The sequence below is a fragment of the Coccidioides posadasii genome, chromosome 2 (assembly GCF_018416015.2).
Source record: "Coccidioides posadasii str. Silveira chromosome 2, complete sequence".
NCBI lineage: Eukaryota > Fungi > Ascomycota > Eurotiomycetes > Onygenales > Onygenaceae > Coccidioides > Coccidioides posadasii.
The window spans coordinates 4,703,296-4,726,554 of NC_089408.1; the positions used below are offsets into that span (position 1 = coordinate 4,703,296).

Sequence of the window (23,259 nt, forward strand, 5' to 3'; positions counted from 1 at the left end):
CAGAGTCTCTCTGTGACACTCCGCACTCGAAAGTTTCCGTCGGTGAGGCAGAAGATATTGAGAGATATCTTCTCTCAAACCTCCATCACCGCTGCATAGTTATTTGAACAGTCTCCTCCTGCACAGCCAGCTACTGGACCAATAAGGGTCCTCAATGAGATGGCGCATCCAATCAGACAATCATCCATCCCGTGCACCGATAAGTTGGGATCTGTCCGAAGCTACACAAGGCTGGAGTCGACAATCACTGCCAGCAAGAGAAGGTTTCGAGAATGGCATGGCTGCCGTGGATTTTCCCTGCAATGGAGATCCTCAAGGTTCAATATTGTTGGTTCACTGTTGATGCGCCCATTATTTCCTTGCTATCAAGATTAGCTCCTAATAATTGAGCCATTATGTTAACAATCCTGTTGGAGCCAGGCGTTTTTGACATGTCTACTCCGGGGATGAACTATCGGCCTCGGACTCAGCTCCCTGATTCTGTTGTCAGGTGAAGTCATCAGTGAGCCCTGGCTGATTTCATTGAGACTCTCCTCACACTCGACAACTCATCCTTCAATAAAAGGCGTTAAGCGCCGCATTTCGTGGAGTGGCCAATGTTATCTGGTGGTCTCTCTAGCCGCCCAACAGGAGGCAAGGATATCGCACCCATGCTAAAATATAGTTACCCCTGCTAGTGGATTCTGCAAGTTGAATGAATGCTGGCAGGAAAAAAAAGACTCTATTATTATGATTTCTTTTCTTATCGCTCCACATACTGTGGTTGAATTTAGAATCGCTCCCTTGACGAACCAGGACAGAGAAGACCCTACCGATGCACCGAATCTCGAAGGTCTTGACGAGGCAGGTCTGGGCAAATTCCTATGCCAAAACCAACCGTTATATATTCTTGCAAGCAGTCCGGAGCTATGCCCTCAGAGAATGATTGACTTCAGCGAGAGAAGTCGTGCCAGACTTTTATCTTAATCCGCAAGGCCCCCGTCCTGTTTTCCTCATCTACCATCACGTTCTACAATTTGTACTTCTTGTCACTTTTACTTTCTCCAAGCAAGTTCAATCACAATGTATCTTTCTAGCCTCCTACCTTACTCGCTTCTCATCTTGGGTGTCGCGTGCGCCCCAATCGACTCCGGATTATCCATGTCCGCATCAGCTGCCGGAAATGTTTTAAACAGCATCCGCCGCCAGGGTCAAGCTTCGGGCTGCAATATATTCAAAACAGTGTTGCCCGATACCGGCAATGGCTCAGAACTACCCGTCCCCGCCTCCAAACTGGAGCTCAAATACATAACTCTCGGCGTCGGGACCCAGAACTATACTTGCGAAAATCTCGAGACACCATCACTGGTTGGCGCGGTCGCTACGCTTTACGATGCTTCCTGTCTCGTTACAAAGCACTCGCTGTTGTTGGATATGTTTGCACGTCTGGCCGTCAGGCTTCCTACGAAAATTCTCAATCATATGATATCCAAATACCTCAACATTGATCTGATGGGCCATCACTACTTTGCTGGTAGTGTTCCCATGTTCGATCTACGCCAAGTTGGCCAGCAGGACTACGCTTATGTTTCAGTGGCTGCGAAAGTTCCTGCTCCACGGAACATTGATGTCGACTGGCTAAAGCTCGATCGCGTGGATGGATCTGGGATTGAGGTACGTTCAAGGCAAGGAAAAGAAAAAACTAGACAATTTCTGTTGATGCTTATTTGTCTGGCTGCTTCTCAACATTCACTTTACTAACGTTATGCTAGACTGTCTATCGTGTGAAAACTACGTCAGGAAAAGCACCCGCCACTTGCAGGAATATGCCTGGCCGTTTCGAAGTCAAATACCTCGCACAATATTGGATGTATGGGTGAGGCCTTTTAGCCAATCGCAACTTTACGGAATACAATAGACTAGGAGGTTTGATTTCTTTATGAGGGATTAAGAATGCGAAATTACTACTCGGTACATAGTTTCGAAGTTTATACTTGGGTTTCTTTGTACATACATATCTGCATGTTTGGAAATACATGGATCATGCCTTTACCTGCCATCAGGCAGTAGTTACTCGAAGACACAAAAGTTTAGCTTGCTCTTTCACCCGCGTTCCTTATTCTCTCAACATCATTGAGCTTTTGTTTTCTACACAATATTGCGAGCTCCGGAATTATCCCTCGTTCCCTGAAAAGCTCAATCAGAGCAAATCACGAGCATTATGCCACTCCCTGCATGCTTGACCAGGGAGATAGTTTTACTTTTCCCCACAGCTTCTTTGCCTGGCTTTAGTGGGCATATTAAGGTTCAGGTGGGGCAGTTAAGTTTCGGCTTTCGAAATTAATTATCCATAATTAACATCAATTAACAAGTTCCTTCTGGGGTCCAGCCAGGGTCATCAATTAACTTGTTAGTTAAGTGGTTAACTCACTACTCTGTAACTAGTTAGTGCCATCTATTAATAACTGTTAATTAAACCACTGGCGAGAAGTTAAGCGAAAAGGGGCGCCCCGGAGAAAAGTTCCTCGGATATGAATAGAAAACTGCATCTGGAGTAACTGGGGATAGTAAATGATCCACTTGTAACCTGGTCACCAGTCTCAAGGAGGAATAAATCCAAAGAATAATTATGCATTAACTAAATTCTTGGTTTATTGCCAACAACTAGGAAGCATACGGAGTACGCTGAAGCGAAATCATGCGGCGTAGGGCCGAGTAACATACATAGCACCCTGACAGTTAGCGATTTGGAGAGCCCTTCGAGTACAGCTATAGCCCCAAGGAAGATAAAAGTACAACAAGAACAAGAGAAACCAACTAGGATACAATCCAAATTTCAACCGCTTGCCGCCCATATGCTAAAAAGAACAAATCCAGTCCAATCCATCATAGCTAACACGATAAGATGCATGTTAAAAAAAGAGAAGAATTATTTCAAATTGAACGGACCAGCCTTGGGAAGAGAAACAAAAAGGGAAAAGAGGAACATAGTAAAAAGCAACAGTAAAACCATGGTGTCTAACACAGGCACTATGGCACGTGCAATCTAGGTACTCGATATAGTCTTAATTTCATAAGACCCAAGTAGAAGGCGTTATATAAAGAAAATTCTGGTGTTAATCTTTCGTCGTTCACGTCATGCAAATCATAAACGTCGTAGAAAATCGTAATACGGCATGAAAGCCCATTTAACCAGTACTCCGTATGAAAGAGAATGATGCTGGTCAGGGGAAATCGATAGTTGCGGTCAGTTTTACACACTCACTGTCCGTCGTGTCACTTCGCTCGGCTTTTGGGCATAGGCAATCAATAACTTGAATCCAGTGCCACGTCTTTGACACTCACGCAAAAGCCGATGATCTGCCCAAATGCTGCCATCGAGATTTCCCTCTGGCAGTACAGACGTCTCATAACAGCGAGTGTACCACCAGCGTCCAACTTTGGCAACCATCTTGGCGATATCTTCATCATTTGCAGCCGATGGCGATGGATCTGATAGAAGATCGCCAAGAGAGACATTGACATCGTCTGAAGGAGGTCTTATACGGCTTTGACTTTCCGATATTGTAGACGCTGAACGAGGCGGAAGCGAGTCGTTAGGGGTATCCATGCTGTTAGGAGCTGTTGAGCGGCTAGAATTCGATGTATCCGAGGATTTCATTATTGTACCTGCAACAGGAACCACAACTGTGCAACGGTTGAGGTTCTGAAATCCTCGTTTTCCAAGCAGCCGCTGAATATTGTCACTAGCTAGCTTGAGACTGACGCTAGAATCGGCGGAAAACATACGCTCCTTAAGATTTCGGACTGCCTTTCGAGTTCGACTTCCCATATTGACCATGTCCAGGTCTAGGATGCTCATCTCTAAGTAACCACCAGTGCGAAGAACGCGCTTGCACTCAAAAATTGCATTTTTCAACCCAACTTCCGAGCACGCCCCCGGAAAGCGCAATATTGCAACAGTGAAAAATCCTTTAGGAAAAGGGAACGGATTTTCAAAATTGGCGTGGTGAACAGAGCGATGGTTGGCCGGAGGATCCCAAGCAGCGGGATTGCTGCTGGTTGGACCACAAGGCAGAACACTAAGATTGTAAACCGTGGCTTTTGGGTAAGTTAAGGAACAGTAAAAAGACCAATCATCGTTACCAAGGCCATCAATGACAAGGATGCGAGACTGGTCCTCAGTCCGGACGTGATTCTGTGCAGGACTGAAAAGCACCCGACCAAATGATAACCAGCGACTAGTCATCAAGGATCCCGAACGCAAGTTTGCTTGTGCAAGAGCACCAAGTCGTTCACGCTCCGTGAGATCTAGGAGAGCAGCGTTCTTCCGACGATCAAGCTCTTTTGTTTGCGCTTTATCGCCCCCCGAGGCTTGAACACATTTGGAAGCTCCGAGAGGTGGAACATCCAGTATTGCCGAATCAATGACGCTCTTATCGCTTTCAGCATAGTCAGAATACAATTCGCCGAGAGAAACAGGGGTGGACGGAGCAATGGAGGACGAGTGCAATCCCGAGAGTATCATGGAGCGGCTTAGGTGCACAGAGGTTTGTGTGCTTGCTGAAGAACAGTCTGACTGATATGACAACCTCGAATTCATTGTGGCCGCGTTCAAGCCTGCCTGAAGTGCTTTACTCGCTCGTGTGGCCATCCTGAAAGAATTTCGAGGGGAATAAATGCCTTTCACCTCTTGCGGAGGAGAAATCAGAACTTTATCGATGAAATCGTCATATTCGTCCCAGACTTCATCTTCTGTTAACTTAGATCCCGGGATAGGCATGATGGCGGTTATGGCCTTGAGGCTTTTGAGGCTTTCAGTACTAGTTTCGGAAATTTCAGAATTTTTTCTCGGGGAGAGAACCAAAAATTCAGGGTAGGTGGTAGGTAAGCCCTGTGAATATCCGATGCCGGGAAGAGAAGAGAACTTGGAAGTGTCTAGTGTTTCACACACTGCTGGCTGTGGAACTGGGGCTGGCATAGAAGAGAATGACATATTGTGATGAGGCGTACTAGGCTTGACATCTGACCTTGCTGCGATCGACGGCATATCGGCTCGACTAAACGGACGAGAAAACGACTGCGGCGGAGGCTTATGTTGCCTGTTTCCTCTAGGTACCACTGCAGGTATTCTGCCCACCGATTTGAGGCGTGTTGACCCACTCGATTTGGGCATTGTTTCTGGCATAACAGTGGATACATCCTTGTCAAAAAATACCCTGGGCGATGATGGACGTCTATCAGATGTATATTCGGTCAGGCCGACAGGCGGTGCAGGAAGTAAGACCGATTGTTGCCTTTTGAGATCCATTTTAGCTGAAATATTATGAAATTCCTCCTCTGATTGCGGAGATTCTTCTATATGGTTAAGAATATTCTCAAGAGCATCTGATTCGACGGAGTCACTATCCAGAAGGGCATAATGAGGCACTGTCCGTGAAGCGGGAATATTGGACACCGACACTGGAATTTTTGTAATAGATGCAAGATCGGTTTCAGTAAAATGGTCCTTTCGGCGTAGCTGATGGCTTCTCTGGAAAAAATTCCACTTTCCAGGCTTTTGCAGTTTCTTCAGCACCTTGATGTCCTTCCCTTCGTCTTCTTTTGCCAAAGAAGATACATCAGGTTGTGACATCGACGAGCGATGAGCGTTGGGAACGTCAATGGGTGGTGCTAACCTCGAAACTTCCGGAGGAATGGATAGAGGCTCATTAGTATTACCCTTACTGAAAAAGCTACGTTTGCGAAATGAGAGGCGTTTTTCGGTGGTCGACTTCGAATTATAGTCACCTTGCGCCGTAGAAAGAGATGTGGTCGATATAGCACTCATGGGCTCCGGGGAATGGACCAAGCGTCCGGTCGAGGAAAGGAGAGACTCTGGAAACTGACCATAAAACTTCGTAGATTGTCGAGGTGTGCTTGAACTTGCAGTTGACGCGACACTTAATACACCAATGCTCTGTTCACTGCGGGTTCGAGTCAAGTTCGCACAATCCATTCCACCACCTGTGATTATTACCGGTTCCAAGCGATCCAACAGGAAGTCGTCAATATCAGCATGTGTTCGACTGGCGATACCCAAGGAGCCATTGGTGCTTGTAGAACCGGCGCGGCTCGCATTGCTTCCTATGCTGGTCCTTCGTCCACGCTGAGCATATCTCCCATACCCTTCGTGTCCAGTACCAGCGGCAGGTCCCCTGCGGGCTTGCCTGTCCGCCTGTTCTAACCGAGATGTCTCAGGGGACGCCCTCGACTTCTTTGAAAAGAAACCAAAACGTCTCCCTCCACTATCAGTGGCCTCCGCTTTGACGTCCTTTTCCTTGGGCTCTTTGACAAGGACTGACCTTTTCCTTGAGACCGAGCGGCTCGAATGCCTAGGAGTAGGGGAACGAGAATCAGTCCTATCAAATGTATTAGGTGAAGGAGAAAGGTGGGGGATCCGAGACGAGGTTTTTGGTTGCAAGGAGTCGGTTGACATATCTCGAGACACTGCGTTTCCTACTGCTTTAAATCGAAAACCGCCCTCCGCAGAATCTTGGCGCTTGTGTCCAGCCAGCTTCGATGAGGAAAGGTTGCTGTGAATAACCGGAGAGGATTGGAGTCCTAGGCCCTCGGTACCTGTGCGTGTAGGTCTCGCTGGAGGTTTGGATGGAGGTATACGAACATCCTCGACTTTGCTAACCTTCTGAAGATATTTATTCCGCGCTTCAGCGTTCATATTCTCTTGTCTATAGGTTGCAACATCCACCTTACTATATGGTTTCGGTACCGGTCCCTTAGAGGCGGGCGTCGGAGATGGCGAAGGGCAACGCAGTGCTTCAGTTTTCACCTTATTTGCCGGTTGAAGATGGTGTTTTGTTGGGAGTTTCGACCCTGTTATTTGAGCTGGTTCCGTTTGGGCTCGTTGAGGAGATTTTGGAAAAGAGGGGGCATCTTTCGTCGCGCCCGGATAAGATGCGCCAGACACATGGTAAGGAGTGGGATGGACACGGAATAGCGATGGACTGGGTTGTCTTAGACGAGATCCAATCTTGGAGGGGTGGGTGAGTCCAGGTGAGTAGGAGGATAATGACGTGGGGGTGGATGTCCTGCTACTCCAAGGCCCCGGTGAGTCTGAACATCTGGTTGAAGGGCTGCTAGTGAAGTTGGAAGTTGGAGGGGGAAGGTGTAAAGGCCCTATACTCGTTGAAAGACCGGAAAACTCAGGAATAACAGGAGGATTGGTATCGATTCGGGTTTCAACAGGTGTTACCGGGGGTTGCGTTTGTGCTTGTTGTATGTGTGTCTTGGTCGATGATTTCGAAAATCCCTCTGTATTTCCTTTTTCGATACCCGGTAAACGTTTCAGAGAAGGCAATCGTGACTTACTCCGCTCGACATACCGTTCAATCGACGGAGGCTTTCTTGATAGGGTTGGTTTCTGAGATACCGACGAAGTCAAAGCCGGAGAAGCCAATTGAGATTGCACCGTCACCTTGTTATTTGATGATGAATATGCTGTGCGCGGTAGCGGCGGAACATCTAGGACTAAAGTATGAGGCGGGCCGGTAGGCATTTTCGGGTCAACAGATTGCGCATTAAGCCCGGACTCTGCGCTTTCTGATGCACTAACACCCCTCCCGCTCTTGGAGTTTAAAGGCACGGCTTTGGGAATCTGCGTTCTCGGGGCTGCGGTGCCAGTATTAGATGCGGTTGGTATTCTCGAAAGCCGCGAGATTGAAAACTCCGCCGCAGGGTGTGCGCCCACTCGACTGGAGATGCGGGAGGACATGGTGTGAACTTTTCCGAGGACATCGGCGAGCTTTCTGCGTTCAGGGCTTTTTGAGAAGCAAGAGTATTAAAAAGACTCGAAAACATCACGACAGAAGAGTAAAGGACCGGCTAAAGGGGACATCCGGCTAGGGAATCAAAACAGGTGTGAGCTCATCATGAGGGTTTCGGAAATTGTGCCCCGTTTCTCCTGCTCACTTACCCTAGACAAATATTATTTTTTTTTTTTTAAAGAAAAAAAAATCAATCCCTTTTCTTTTTAAATATAAAATAAGCCTGTGTAACCAGCCAGGAAAAGAATACAAACGGATATGTGCAAATGGAGACAGGAGGCAAGCTGGAGGGGAGCTGCACGGTTGAACAGAGTCACATAGTAAACTTCTCGAAGTAAGATGATCAACACCACAAAGCCAACCCTCAACAATAATAAAAAAGACCAAAAAAAAGAGGGGGTGTGAAACGGATATGTAGTCAAAGAAAGCATAGAAAACCAGCAAACTTGCGGCACAGTAAAAGAAAAAGTGCGAAATTCGTAGAAGCAATCCGCCTGCTGCAGACGGTGACCTGCTTGCACAGGCGAACTTCGCCACACGGCGGGGCGCTGGGCAGAGAGCGTGTGGCTAAACCCGGCCGTGGCGGTGGTTATCTGGCGTTAGCATCTGTCGGAAGAAAGCGATACGGCCACGTCAACGGCCTTCTCATGCAGCCCGAGAGATTCTCAGCGTAGATATCCCTCGTGCAGCGCCGGGCAACAGTGGGAGCACGTAGAATGAAGAAGTAATCAAGTGCCATTTGTCCTCTTTTTTAGAGTCTCTCCGGACTCGGCTTGCTAAAGGGGTACGCATAGGGTGGGTATCCGTCCCGTCCGTCGCGCCTTTGACTGCGCTCTCAGTGGACGGAGAGGAACAGGCAATGACTGGAGGATCTGAGGACTGCTCGAATCATTCGTAGATGTATACCGATGGTTAGTATGAGGGACTAGGGGATTGGTGCCGCTAACAGGTTAGTCAACGGCCTTTGAGCCGTAAAGATTCGGCAGGGGAATGAGTTGCCGTTTCTGAGTCCGAGTCACGAGAAAATCTTCAGGGGAGGACCCAGTCGTGTAGACCTATGGTGCTTTGAGTCTTTTGAGTGGGTGAGTAGGGCCTGCAGGTTGCTCAACGGAGCGAGCTGAAAATCTGCCCTCAATGCGAGGGCTGGGCCCTCGATTAGCGGCAGCGTGGAAAGGGCTCCGGGCCTTGTGTTTGCCGCCGTCCAGCATCGGACTCAGGATTGGTCGCTGGCTTTGAGGTTGAGCAAGGGTGCCCACCACTTTCACCCAATGCCCGCGGCTCTGGAAAATTAGGGATCAAACCATACAGCAGGAGAGGTGACGTCCAACTCTCACTTCCAACGACACACCGCCGACGTTGGAAAGTCATGTGAGTGGCGATCACATCGCATCAAACTTGCCGTACTTGCCCTCATTCCAGATTTTTGTCCTCTCACCTCAAACTCGGCATTTCAATAGGCTAGAATCCGCTTGCCAAAGAACGAACTTCGCGACCAAAGGTGCTTCGGCTCAATCCTATAGACTTTGACAAAGCTGCACGCCCGAAGTCTGGCCACTCTTCAGTCTATAGTTAAACCTAACTTGGACGAAATTCTCCGCATCGTGCCGACCCGACGAAGTTAACCATGGAACGCCCGAAATGTTGACATACAGCATTACAAATCGAGCACGGGAAACTTGGGGCATCACGAACAATATTCAAGCTGGCGTGACAGACTTAGAGGAGGACTGCAAAAGGCCCATAGTGGGGCGCTCGTAAGTATGCAAATGGATCTTGTCTCAACCACTCAGACTCCAGAAGAGGAGAAAAGGGCAGTGATTCGTAGATATAGGGTGGAACGCAGAACCCTTTGGCCAAGGCGTTTGTGATTTATATGAACTCCGTACTCCGTACTCCGTACGGAGTACAAGGGTGATGGTTTTCGTATGTGGCAAATTTCAGAGCTTCGATTCTATGCAAGGAATCACTTGAAAATTGAAAGCCACCGTTATTTGATGGACTGTACTCAGTATATGTGAGTCGCCAGAACTGGTGAGCCGAGATGCTTTGTCAAACCAACTTGGAGATTCCTTAACATTAAAAGAAATTTATTATGTTTATCCACTTTTTATTTTTTATTTTCCCCCTTCTTTCGGTGTGAAAGCTTAACTGCCTAAACATTGACGACGATGATTTTTGTCTGTCACTTAACTAACTAACCAGATACACTTTCTGCCCAGTTAATGAGGAAAATACAAACTATCGTCTACTCCGTACTCTGTGCTGGACCTTACTCCCCTCATTGACATGTTGTGTATAGATAAGCTCATGTGGAGTGCATATGTGTTGATGATGGCGACTGAGCTGCCTTCAGCCTAGGCAGCCTTATCGCAGGAACAGCACGTCAATTCTGCACGTCTCAGCTGCCCTGGATCTGCACAACGACATAAACAGAGCTAAGGCATGCTTCGTGTGAATTATCTGAAGCTCTTCTCTTAACAGCAGAAATGGCATTGGCCTGTGATACAAAAACCAGCTGACCTGAATCGCGCCATACCCAGGGCTTCGGTATTTCCGTCGGAGCACGATCGACTAGATTTGAGATCTTCATACAATCTCCTGCGGACGTCTCAAGATAGGATATGGATCTATCTGGTATGACAAAGACGGAGCAGCGGCCAGCTCGTTGCGGGCAGGCTCGACGCTGGCGATGCCTGGAGAGGTGCCTTTTACTACCCGTCAGCTTCTCACTTTCTTCCAATTCGGCATGGACGATAGCACATGTGCAACTTGAAAGTACATTTCTCTCTAGAAATTGTTTGCATCCGTTGTTCGATGCCTTCAGAAAGCCTGGCAGGCTGGCATGTGCTACGGTACGACAAACAGGGTGTGATTTCGAATCGAACTCATGGAGATGCAGTAAAGCCGCATGTGTAACATGACGGGATCTTCAGGGGCGTGTGGATATATTTTGGAATCCGGATTTCTCATTAGAAATGCTCTCCTAAGATGGCCTGCCCTCAAGGCAATTTCTATCTATGTTGGTCAAAGCTAATAGTTATGATTCAGTAGTGGATATGAGTGCTCCTGGAACTCCTATTCTATACATATCCCGCGAAAATCCAGTCCAGTAAAGTGAGCTGTTTTATTTTTGATTCATTAATCCCCATCGAACGTATTCTCTCCAATTTAGTGGAGGTAAGAGATATACGAATGCACGAGTTAAAGACCATAAGAAGGCGATCCGGCTGGACAATCAGGTCGAAGTTCTCCATTGACTAGATGATCAACCCTTTCCCCCACATAAATTGAATTCCAATAAACTCCAGTGCCAGCAAACCATAGCATATAGAAGCACAAATCGGCGCATAAAACATGAAACGTTGGAGTAAAGGTTGAGAACGAAAATAGGTTTGGGCCGGAAATATTGAAACATGTAGTAAGACAGATATGGAACCGATTTATCCGAAACGAGCCTTTCTCCTCTCCATCGCAACACGATCTTGTTCGCTCAAAGTACTCGCTTTGCCAGTGTTCGAACCACCATTCTGACGGCGCCGACCATCGAACCCACCACGTCCTCTTCCGCGTCCTGAAAAGTTCCTGCGCTTTCCGCCGCGGTGATAGCCATCGCCATCATCGCCACGGCCTCTCTTTCTTGAGCGCTCTGGCAGTGCTTCATCCAGTCCTTTAACACCCGACGATGCATCATTCGCGGTCCCAAACCTCTTCGCTCTCTCCATGGCCTTCTGAGCCTCTTTGGTGCTCGAGTCATCAGCAATGCCAAACTTCTCGGCTCTTTTTCTACGCTTCTCAAGCTCTGCATCGAGGTTTGTAGTAGCAAGACCCATGCTATAATTCTCTGCGGCCTTCTTTTCAGCTTCGTCCTGTTCTCCCGCAGCTGTTTCCTGGGCACCTCCCTTATCAGTCTCGGTTTCCGCAGCAACTTCCTTCTGATCAGCTTTCTTTTCCTCCGGTTTCGTGACGGTCAGGTCATGCGTTGTCGACGGATCAATATCAACTTTCTGATTCGGCACTGCGATCGCGCTCGTAGCCGCACCCTTTCCGCCTGCCGCAGTTGTCTCAGCGTCGTCCCCATTAGCAGCCGTGGCAGCGGTCGCGGCTGAAGTCGTAGGTTGCGCTGACACTGGCTCTATCGGAGTCGTGTCGTCATCCCAATCGATAACATCGTCGGCGGCATCGGCTTTGGCTGACTGTGGTGCAGGCGCGGGTGCTGTAGCAGGGACGGGGGCAAGACTGGCCTTCTCTGCTTCAGCTTTATCTGCTTCGACGAGTCGCGCGACCATGTCAGCTTTCTTTCCGGTGTGAGGGAGTCCTCGCGCCTTGAGCATCTCGATGAGATCGGAGTTTGTCTTTTTGCTGTATGTGGTGGCCATGGTAAAGGGATTCTTCGCAAGGATTTGAACTAGCGCGAAGATAGGTGTGCAGGAGTCGGCAAATGGTTCCAATAGCTCTAAAATAGCGAAATGCGCGTTATGCACGGAGTAAAGCGGTCGAGGAGTGGCTCCGCTTGTGTGCTCGGGGTTAGGAATAGGTCGGGGTGAGGTTTGTGAGGGCTGGGTGTTTAGCTAGTGGTTTGCCTCAGCTGGCATGGTTCACAAAGACAAGGCTAAAAAAAGAACGTGAATGAAGACAGGGAGATGTTAAGTTGTAAGTACAGAGTAGAACGAAGCAAAATGGCACCAAACCAATTGAACAATCATCCGTTCGCTCGCGGCAGTGCCTGTTTCCAAGCTTTTGAGCCTACGCGTTTGACGATTTCGGGCGCTACGCTAAAAATGGAAGCTCCGATGTCACGTGCGAGGCGGAAGCCACCCACATTGGGTCGGACTTCCCAAGATACAAGTTGAGGGCAAAAAGTTGGGCAAATCACACATTTTGCTGGAGGTGATGTGACAAGTATTATGCACTGGTAACTAGATAGAGTACTCAGTACAGTGCAGTTAATGAGGCGCATACCATCCATGCATAGTTACCTCATATAAGGACTGCTATACAATCTGTCCTCCGGGTGGGCCACAAGCGCGATACAAGAAACTTGAACAAACGGATGTCCCTCCATCCAAACCTGGCCAGCACTTTTCTAATATCACAAGATAAGATCCACAAAGAAGGAAGTAATAGCCCAGATGCCCAGTCCCAAGATAGCGACAACGTACGATTATTTCGAGTATCCGTAGTGATTAAATAACTGCATTTCTCAAAACCAAAACCACTTGTGATCACTTGTCAATCTTGCTCTTCTTTTTTGGCCGCTCTTCTTCTTGCTCATCGAGGTCTTCATCGAGACCCTCATCTTCGGCATCGTCCATGTCGGCGTCGCTGTCGCTCCCACTGCCGCTACCACTACTCTCGTGAGCGGAATCATATTCTTCAGCGACGTCGGATTCTGATTCGGCTTGGAAGTCTTCGTCGACAGATTCTTCGTCTTCATCTGCTGATCCGCGGTGCCCTCCATCGACTTCCTCGTCGCTGGAACCCATAAGTTCATCGTTGTCGAGAGCTGCGGCAATGAGCGCGGATGTCTAGCCAAGCAACCCAAGTTAGTACACGTTCACATTCAACCATCGTTGACGGAAATCTAGACACATGATCATTGCCTAGCTTGAAGGGGTTATGGTTGCTAAAAAACACTTACATCTTCGGCCATCTCATTTTTAAATCGAATGTTTTTGGCTTTAAAGAATAACTCCAATGGCTGTTGCTCCTCTCTGTCTGATTGTTAGACTTATGTGCTGTGGATTGTTAAAGGACAAAGGACAAACCGGTTGATATTGCTGAATTGATGCTCGCCTCCACCTTTGAGGGTCATGGTTATATCGAACGTTCGACTAGCTGAGACAGCGCCGCCAACACGAGACATAGTGATAACGGATATGTTTTCGATTTGGACGTATGTTGCTGGCTTTGGAACGAACATAAAACTCTTGTCAAGGCAGAACAGCAACCCTTCGTTGGCCTTGATGGAGCACTTGATTCCTCGGTGATTATGATGACTGGAATTACTGTTAGTATTTCTTGTCCTTAGTCGGCCCATTGGTGCGGAGGGATCTGAAAAATGGCCATAGCGGTACATGGTTATAGCTGACCTGGTAAAATCTTTGGATGGCATGATCACTTTCTTTCCGGAGAGGCCACGGAAAACCTTTGTTATAACCTGATGAATTGGTTCCTCGTAGTGAGCCTGGAGTTTATCCTTGTACCGAGTTTGGAGTAGTTCACTTTTCAAAGTTAGTCTGTTTACAGCATCAAAGAGCAAAAACGGGAGTGATATACTCAGTCATGTTTAAGTCGAGATTGTATTCATCGTCCAACTTCAGTTGCATCACAAGGAACGGATATCGGGTTTGTCCCTGTCGTAAGGGCGGGTCTAATCCTATAGTGATCAACGTGTGTGTGTCATCATTCTTGGGCAATAAGAAAAATTTCTTAATTGACTGGTACTGAATTTTATAATCGTACGTCTTGCCGCGAAGCCGAAGCGAGTTTTCATACATGTCGATATCGAATCGTCCTCTGATAGTTGTAAGCTAAATGACCAGGCATATTCAAAGGAGTCGTAGAATCCAAACCTAGGAGTAAGATGTAGCACGTCTGGAAATGTGGCAAATGTATCTCCGGCAACTTCGCCAATCTCTGCCTTTTCCATTAACGTTTCGTAAAAAAGGTTTGCGGCATTCAGTTCCTCGGGTTCTTCTCCATCCACGCTCTTGTCATCTCCGTCCGCCTGGTGGTCCTTCACAGCAGTACCAGGGATATAGAATCTCATTTCAACGAGTTCATCCTTGCCAGCACCGGCCTTTTTACCATAATTCTTAGTACGTTCGGGCTGTCCGTTGACTCCGTGACTACCGTTATCAGTTGAAAGTGAAAACTCCACCGCCACTTCATTTCTTCCCGCTAAATTCGTGTTTGTGATCTCTGAATAGGGAATTTCGAATGCGGGTCTGTTTTGAACATTGAAAGACAATTCCGCCTTTCCGAAGTCTGCTTTGCCCCAATTCCATCCTCTGAGGGCGTGCTCCCGGTTCTCGAGGTTGATGCCGTACCAGAGCTTAAATGCCTTGCTCGTCCGTTCGAAGTCCTAAAGAGAGCAACGACTTAGTTATGGAAAAGGTGAAATCAGATATAAGGTCACATACTTCTTGATCAAAACCATCCAGTTGAATGACTCCACCGGCGCGAGGTAAGATCTTCAGTTCGTACCCCTTTGCCGCACGGCTCCATTGAGCGGCCCCGATATTGCTCTTGTCGAGCGTGAATGTATCTCCTCCACCGGAGGGTTTCCAACCCAGGCCACTTTCAGCAAGTTTGCATTTGCCTGGTTGCTTGGAAAGGTCTAGGTAGATATTTTCAAAGCTCTCCCTGGGGCGTGTCAGTAGATATTTCCAGGTTCCCAGTTCGTTGACAGGCTAGCATACATGACGGAGAGATTGACAGCTGGCAATCCCTGAGGAACTTAATGAGTTGCGCGGGTATGCTATTGTAGGTCTGGACCTTGCGTGATAAGGAGGAAGGCAATAGGGGTGAAGGTTCAAATTTCTGAGTTATGCGTGCGGTCCTAATGCTCTACTGCTTGTCGCGATGATAGCTCTTCCCGTCGCGTCGAAAGGCACTTTATCAGAGTTTACGCTAAACCCAGAATGGTCGAAGTGAGCTCAGCTTAGTTTCAATTGGGACGCAAACAGCGCAAACATCAAGCCTATTCAGCCTTTTTGTCAATCAACAGGGAAGCAATTTTTGTTGCTTGGAACACGGCAGAATTCAACATTGAACCGGCTGACGGAAGAGCGCCCATGCCTTGCAATCACTTTAGTATCTTCGGTTGCCCCCATTGGGTAGTAAATTTGTGACTCCTATCAGTTGGTGATGCAGTGAGTGCGCCCTATCATATACCAGACTTTGGCATGTGCCACCACGGAAGATGCAGCAAGCTCAGAAGGTGTTTCTCTTTTGGTCTCCCTGCTTCTCGTGTTGCTCTATGTCTCGAGTTGTTTGATACCTCACCCCAATTTTATTTGCGCCTTTGGTCGAAGCTGAGTTCTGACACTTCAAGACAATCCAGTTCTTTAACAATAAACAGTTTGCGAAGCCGGCGCACTTGTCGTCCATGTGTGACAGGACACTGTGCGTTGTACCTGATACCGGTGTTGACAACGTAGTTATACACCGGTACTTAGGCATGGTGTTTATATTCCCGAAATCCATATTGATGGACTGCATCAAACAGCCCACTTCAGCCTTCTACAGATAATGCATGTTGCATTGCGTGGCTTATTTGCTTTCTGTCTTCTTCTAGACTTGGTGGTGATCCCGGAGGATAGCGGATGAAGGAAAGAAGCCAATCATCGCAGCTTTCTTTCTACGCGCTCTCCAGCCTAATCATAACTCTGAACATTGTGTGGTATTGCCGGATGGGATGTAGGTGGCTGGTGGATACATGGGAGGGCCTGCCATCCAATCCTTCCTCCAAAGTACGACTTGAGTGCATCCTTGCAACAAACATTATTACTCATTTTCAAATGAAGGTGGGTAGTACATAGGGGGGAATGAAAGGAAACTTTCAAAAGCTATATAGAGCTTGCCCTTTCCCTCGGGGCCGATGAATTGTCGTCGATCTCAGCACTCCCGCCAAAGCGACACCGTATCTGTTTAATACCCGCATCCATCAATACGAACAATAAGCAAATGTAAGTAAAGGCCATTTTTGGGAAACACCTCATGCAAGTTCTAAAGCTCTTGAAAAGATACCTAGAATGGCGCGCGAAAATCCTACCGGAGTCACTGCAACTGCTCGCAAGAGTATTATTGTCGAGCCAGCGGAAGCTGATTTGGAACCATGGACGTGTTGCAGGTGTGCAGTAGTAAATCATGCATGTGCTGGAGAATGTGGCTCTTGTGGCCATCAGTTCTGTCAAGACTGTCCACCAGGCTATTAAGGCTTTCGTGAGTGATGGGTATGCCGCACATGGTGGAAATAAAGCGGCAACAGGAGACAGCCCATGCCAGTATATTTTTCCTCTCTACTGACAGGTGGTGTTTCTAGGCTCTCTTCGGACATAGCTGGTGGGCATTCCTTGGTAATCATGTCTCTTCGTCCACCTATCCCATACTCTCAGTTCTATCCTCCGGCAGTGAACACTAGGCTGTTCTATACTTCTATTACCTACACAGCTGCTATCAACACTACAGAGAAAGCAGAAAATTTGATGACCAGAATATGAACAGAACTTGTCACACTGTGTGCTTAGCTTATTATACACAGCTAGAGATTCCTTTAAGAGAAGGGTAATCCATCCAACTATTCTAGGTCTGTTAGTGACATAATGGATTAAAACTTTGCCACATCTTATGCTGAATTTGCTTGCTCTTGGAACCACATTCTCTTCAGCAGTAAATTCCCGTCTTGAAATTCTGCTTTAACTTTGGAGTTGTTTATTCCTCCATTTCTGCGAGCAGTTTACTGGGCAATAGTTGTTTCTTTGATGCCTGCAGCTGAACACAATTGCCAAAATATAGGTATGAAAAATTTTATAAGCAAACAGCTATCAGGTAATGAAGCATACCGCTTGCATTGTATATATGTATGCACATAGAACCTGGAAGTGGAGATTGACTTGGTGCCTCTCCAGCCATCGTGTGAGGATGTTGTTATGCAGTCCAGGTATTGAAAAGACAAGAGGACAGGGTATCAGGGGCAAAAACTTCCATATGTCCGTGCTTTGGGGAGTCGGGAAGACAGGCAGCTGGTTGGCTATTTTAAAGCTTGTTATTTTTAACAGTAGGAAAGAGCATGACAAGTTGTAAATTTGCGGCAGCCTAGTAAAATGATCCTGAGACACATCCGAATCTCTCAACTACTCCAGCTTTCATGTATTCATCCACCTGTGGATTTGATATAGAATCGCCACAAGAAAATTTTTCTGCAAGAGGACCCATTAGGCCTATAAATAGAATACCTTAGAATTTTGATCTTCACAGTGTCATCAATATATTGATGCATGTGTGACACTCATGTTCCTGACACTATTGTTCAAGGTTCTCTCGTAAAACCCCTCAAATGGGGGGAAGATTGCTGGGGCCCATTCTCAAATCTGGATTTGGCTCTGAGCTTTTGTCTGAATAATAGAGATACTCTAGCTCTGGAAAGTTTGTCCATTCCAATCGCCGAGTGACCTGTCCGGGGGGAGGGGGAAGAGTCAGTGACAGCAGCCGTGGTTGGGCGTCAACACTGCACTCAGGCATGAATACGGGGCCAGGTAACTCCCAGATGCACGTGTATCTCAGATATCGACCTCATGGGCGAAATCTCCACGCCCAGGGGCAGGAAAGCCCATAATAGAATGATGGTCTTCTCTGTCCAGCAGATGCCTTTCATATCGCTATGCCTTCTCTGCCTGCATTTGAAAAGCATGCGTGCCTGTCTGACGCTCTGTCCACAGCGTGCCGCACTCTTTAAAGGGACGGGAGGATTTCGCAATGCAACCAACCCATGGAACTGGCCCGCCGCTATGCTCGATCTGGGAGGTTTGATTCGTAGAATCGTTTTTCCCCTCCGCCGTGCTGGGGCGCGAGAGGCTGAAGGGACGCTAACAGTCGCAGACCGGCCAATTAGGATCGGCGCGGCCAACCTAATTGTGACACCAGCCCTGTAATGAAATACTGTAATTTTCTCGAGCGGCCAGTGTCAACAGACGGATTCCCCTTGCAACAGGTGACCTGTTCACTGCAATTTCCAGGAGCTTGCCGGCCCTGACCATTCACTCGTTTCTTTCATTATTACCCACCAACTTTCGCTCTTTTTTCAACACATTAGGTACAATCTCAGGATCAGGTTCTGTCCACTCTGGTTATCTGTTCTGTTCAATTCGTTCTTTTATCTACATTTTGTCGCGTCATGTTTCGATGCTCGCTCAGAGAAGCTAAGTTCTCGCTCTGCAACTGAAAGTCGACGTCGAACTTTGAGCCAGCCCCCCTTCATCCCGGACAAAACAATGAGGATCTCCTCACTGTTTCCCGCCGGCGATGCTTCACTCCTAGGGCTATCTCACCTACTCTCTCTCCTCTCCCTCCCGCTGGCTAGAGCAACCCTCTTTACTGAAGTACCTCCTCCACCGCTCGACCTTGGTCCACTAGGCCGCATTGCCCTGACGGGAAATTTCGATGCAATCTCGCTATACATATACCAACAACAGCGAGACGAAGTCCTTGCCGTCTACAATGGCTCCCAGTCCCAGTCGTTGATCGCCCCCCTGCCCAATGGCGGCCTTGCTCCCATCTCTTCTGCCGATGCGGACATACTAGCCCTGTGCCCGCTAGAATCGAGAGACGGTTCGCTGGAAAAACTTGTCGTTGGAGGAAATTTTACTAGTCTGGGAGGTATAGAGTCGCAGGGGCTCGCACTGTTTGATCCCAGTTCGGGAACAGTGTCTGCTATTTCAGGGCTGTCGGGTCGGGTTCTCGCTTTACTTTGTGATTCCGGCAAGGTTTACGTGGGCGGCGACTTTGAGAGGTCAAACTCGTCAAATGCCATATCCTGGTCTCGAGATTCTGGGTTTTCCAACCTCCCTTTCGGCGGCTTCAATGGGCCGGTCACTTCAATCGTTAAAGGCTCCGACGATCATATCATATTTGGAGGATCTTTCGATGGCCTAGGGAATGCAACAACTCCTTCCATGAAAGACCAACAAATGGTGAACCTCGAAACAGCCGAGATATCCGCCGGTGGGAGTACGATAAGGCCGGGGTTTGGCGATCCGCGAAATGTGGTTTGCAGGGCTACGAAACAGGACGGCGAAGGCACCACTTGGCTTCTCTCTGATCAGCAGCCCGGGTACTGGCAGTCACAAATGAGATTCGGGTTCCAACCCACGAAATTGAGGCTCTGGAACACGCACTTTGAAGGACGGGGGACCAAGATGTTCCGGTTTATTGCATTGCCCGACACTGGAATCCTAAACATGACTTATACTGACCCCGAAACTGGAGACCAAGTGGCATGTGACGCTAGATGTCCGCTTTCCGACGATCCTGCTGAGGAATTTCGTGATTTCCATTTTGTTAACACTGTTGGTATGAATGGCTTCCGGTTGGAAATCTCGGAGTTCTATGGTCAAGGTGGAGGGCTGAATGGTGTGGAACTGTTCCAAAATGGTATGTTCGCATGTGTTCTGGCAAAACATGTTTGTGATGCTCATATTTATTATCACAGACATCTACTCTTATGCGCTCACCGATTTTAACGAACCAACTTGTGCCAATATCCCTTTTGGTTCTACAGCTACCAAGACAGGAAGCTGGACAGTTAGTCCCTCAGTTGATAGTTCGGCAGATTATCTAAGTGCGCAGGTCGATCCCTCAACAGCTTCATCTACGTCTGTGACCTTTTTCCCGGACATCAAACAGTCTGGCAACTATTCTGTTACAATATTCACTCCAGGCTGCATCCAAGATGGAACCTGCGCAACAAGAGGTGTCGTCAATGTGACTGGAGTTTTTTCTAGACGGGATGAAAGCCCGGTTCAGACTTTCATACATCAAACCAATAACTTTGACAAGTATGATCAGATACACTTTGGACGCGTTGATGCCGGCAGTAGCGACTTTCGACCAAAAGTGACACTCTCTGCGCGGACCGGGCAAGGTAGTATTAACATAGTTGCGTCTCGAGTTCGATTCCAGTTGATTTCCTCTACCGGCGGCCTTAATGGTCTGTTCGATTACAATCCAGACGAAAATGAATTCAATACAAACTTCTCCATGTCTGCTATTAATACGGCAGGGAATGACCTGGAGCGTGGAGCTGACGTCAATGCTCTAGTGTACAAAGACAATACGTTACTTGTGGGCGGGAACTTTTCAAATTCAACTATTCACAACATCCTATCTATCACAGATGGTCGCGTGGCTAGTTTATCTGGTGATGGGTTGAACGCAGCAATCTCGTCCTTAGTCTCACATGATGATCTCGTGTATGTGGGCGGCAATTTCACGGACTTGGCCGGAGGTGAAAACGGAAAGCTAAAACACGTTGCTGCATACTCGATTTCCGATGATACCTGGATACCATTGGGATCGGGCGTGAATGGCTACGTTAAATCGCTTGTGCGGTTCCCGGTTAACATTTCCTCCACCAAAATCGAGTCAGCGATTGCTGTAAGCGGGGACTTCTCTCAAATTGAGGAATCGGATGGACGCAAAGCTATTCCAGCCAGGGGATTTGCTGTGTGGGTTCCGTCGGAGAAGAAGTGGCTACAGGAGCTTGATGTCAGTCAGATGGCGTATGCCGGACAGCTTACAATCTCCATCATGTCAGGAAACGATACGATATTGGCAGGCACACTTGCATCAGGTGGAATTTCGTCTCATGGCGCCGTTGCCCTAAGAGAGGATAGCGGTCTCGCTCTGCAACCTCTACCAGTCAAGATTCAACAGACATCCGACTCAAGATCGCGACAGAAAAGGGCTCTGCTTGAAAACAATGGCTCTCAGGTTGTAACAACGGGTCTTTTTGATAAAGCGTCAGGACGCAACCTTACGGTCTTAGTCGGTCATTTTAGCGCGACAGCGTCAGACGGCTCCACCATTCAGAATGTTCTTTTGATCGACGGCTCTGATGATGAAGAGGTGACCGGTCTCGGCTCAGGACTAAACTCTAATTCGACCTTTCTCTCTGCTGCAATCCATCGAGACTCCCTCTTCCTTGGAGGCAAGGTGATGGGTCGGGTTAGTTCAACTGACGTCGTAGGACTCGTTGTCTATGACCTCTCCAAGAGAGAATTTCTCGCGAATCAACCCGGTGTCCTGGAAGGGGAAGACGTGATTGTGAATTCTATTGCTCCACGTCCTGACTCTAACGAGATTTACGTCGGCGGTGAATTCGATTCTGCTGGTTCCTTGCCATGCCCCGGCGTGTGTGCTTTCCAAGCGGATGCCTCTCAATGGGTCAGACCCGGATCTGGCCTTCAAGGAGCTGTGTCTGTCCTAAAATGGGTGTCAAAGGAGAAGCTTATCGCTGCTGGCAATATGACCGTCGGTGGTAATCAAACTACGCTTGCTAGCTATGATGCGAAAACGCAGATTTGGTCCTCAATTGATGGAAAATCCTCTAATCTAATCACCGGCCCTATTACAGCCCTTGGACTTGCCAGGCAGGATGGCTCTCGATTTTGGGTTGCAGGAAAATCTGGAGGTGGTTCTCCATTCCTAGCTTTCTTTGATGGAAGCGAATTTCATTCTGCTGGTTCGCTTTTCGGCGAACAGACAACCATCAAAGGTTTGCAAGTACTCGCGCTTCGCGAAGATCACAGCGATTCTCGACTCATCGAAAATAATCTCGCTCTGCTTTTGACGGGCCAGCTCCAATTGCCAAGATTTGGAATTGTTTCTGGAGCGATCTATAATGGATCGACCGCGGAGCCTTTTATACTTTCTAGCACAGCAGATGGAAAGCCGGGCAGTATTAGTGGGCTGTTTACCGAAAATGAGATCGAGCTTAGCGGTGGTCGTAAGTCTTATACTTTTCAGGTTGACCTTCTGTTTACATGCTTACCGCTTCTCCAATATAGGCAAACCACATTCCAGGGGAATCGTCGTGCTTGTATCTTTCTGTATTGCCCTGGGTTGTATATTCTTGATCGTACTCATTGGCATCATTCTTGGTCGCATACGGCGTTACCGACAGGGATATGTTCGTGCTCCACAAGGCATGGATCGGAAGCCGGATCTTCGACGTTTGCCGCCGGAGTATCTCTTGGATTCCCTTCGTCAACGTGCACCTGGTGTTCCGACAATCTGATTGCAACGATTTTTGTCTTCCTTTCTTCGTCTCATCACTTAATACACATTGGAAAATTGGCGTTATGGGAGCGGCAAATACCCATGTATGGCTTTCGGTCGGTACTATCCTGGAGTTCCCCCTTTTGCGTTTGATATTTTTCTCCCTTATTTTGACAGCAATCTTCCTAGAGTCTTCTTGACTATCTTTTTGCTCTGGGTATATGGCTTGCATTTACATACTCCCTTTGTTGCCTCGAACCTAGTTTCTAGGGAACTTTTACTTTGCTCGAAAGGATACATGCACCATATGTCTTTAGAATAGGCCTTTGGTCTTTAATAATTGTCCACACCCCGAATTTCTTTTGCTCTTCAACCACCCACATGTCCATGCCTGGACAATTTCTTCTCTTCTTTTGATCTTTTTTGTTTAGCACGACTCGAGGCCCGAGGGTTCCTCCCCCACGGGCCGTTTCTCCCATAACCACCACTCCGGAACGACTTCCTTTCCTTTATTCATGTTGAGCCTTGTAGAAAGGGCAGGATTGTTTGGTGTTGTACTTTAGGCATTAATGAGATAAAGTATATGGCACTCGGAAATAGTATACTTAACCTGCCTGTAATATTTGGGGCAATTGTAGGCTGCTCTGCTCTCTGGCCTCTGCGAAGTTGGTCGTGGCGG

General features: G+C 47.8%; 6 protein-coding genes across 6 annotated transcripts; 3 read left to right on the top strand and 3 right to left on the bottom strand.

Moving 5' to 3' along the window:
* Positions 1–1,062: 1,062 nt before the first annotated feature.
* D8B26_003974 (uncharacterized protein) lies at positions 1,063–1,937 on the top strand (the record flags this gene model as incomplete). Its single annotated transcript, XM_003071575.2, has 2 exons — positions 1,063–1,653; positions 1,752–1,937. 2 exons carry the CDS (start codon positions 1,063–1,065, stop codon positions 1,857–1,859), a joined length of 699 nt encoding a protein of 232 aa, XP_003071621.1. The 3' UTR covers positions 1,860–1,937.
* A 1,295-nt stretch (positions 1,938–3,232) lies between these two features.
* D8B26_003975 (uncharacterized protein) lies at positions 3,233–7,750 on the bottom strand (the record flags this gene model as incomplete). Its single annotated transcript, XM_066124325.1, has 1 exon — positions 3,233–7,750. One exon carries the CDS (start codon positions 7,748–7,750, stop codon positions 3,233–3,235), a length of 4,518 nt encoding a protein of 1,505 aa, XP_065980405.1.
* Positions 7,751–11,242: 3,492 nt separating this feature from the next.
* D8B26_003976 (uncharacterized protein) lies at positions 11,243–12,178 on the bottom strand (the record flags this gene model as incomplete). The annotated part of the gene is made up of 1 exon (XM_003071573.2): positions 11,243–12,178. The coding sequence occupies one exon, from the start codon at positions 12,176–12,178 to the stop codon at positions 11,243–11,245; it is 936 nt and encodes a 311-aa protein (XP_003071619.1).
* A 502-nt stretch (positions 12,179–12,680) lies between these two features.
* Positions 12,681–15,373, bottom strand: POB3 (FACT complex subunit). Its single transcript, XM_003071572.2, has 8 exons — positions 15,224–15,373; positions 14,945–15,167; positions 14,375–14,886; positions 14,079–14,318; positions 13,892–14,023; positions 13,568–13,798; positions 13,441–13,513; positions 12,681–13,327 (listed from the first exon to the last, which is right to left on the bottom strand). Coding segments are annotated over exons 1-8 (1,716 nt in total). The 5' UTR covers positions 15,226–15,373; the 3' UTR covers positions 12,681–13,024.
* Positions 15,374–16,549: 1,176 nt separating this feature from the next.
* Positions 16,550–17,026, top strand: D8B26_003978 (uncharacterized protein; the record flags this gene model as incomplete). Its single annotated transcript, XM_066124326.1, has 2 exons — positions 16,550–16,759; positions 16,849–17,026. The coding sequence occupies exons 1-2, from the start codon at positions 16,674–16,676 to the stop codon at positions 17,024–17,026; spliced, it is 264 nt and encodes an 87-aa protein (XP_065980406.1). The 5' UTR covers positions 16,550–16,673.
* A 1,630-nt stretch (positions 17,027–18,656) lies between these two features.
* On the top strand, positions 18,657–23,195 carry D8B26_003979 (uncharacterized protein). The gene is made up of 3 exons (XM_066124327.1): positions 18,657–19,955; positions 20,014–22,308; positions 22,370–23,195. Exons 1-3 carry the CDS (start codon positions 18,797–18,799, stop codon positions 22,597–22,599), a joined length of 3,684 nt encoding a protein of 1,227 aa, XP_065980407.1. The 5' UTR covers positions 18,657–18,796; the 3' UTR covers positions 22,600–23,195.
* Positions 23,196–23,259: the final 64 nt, after the last annotated feature.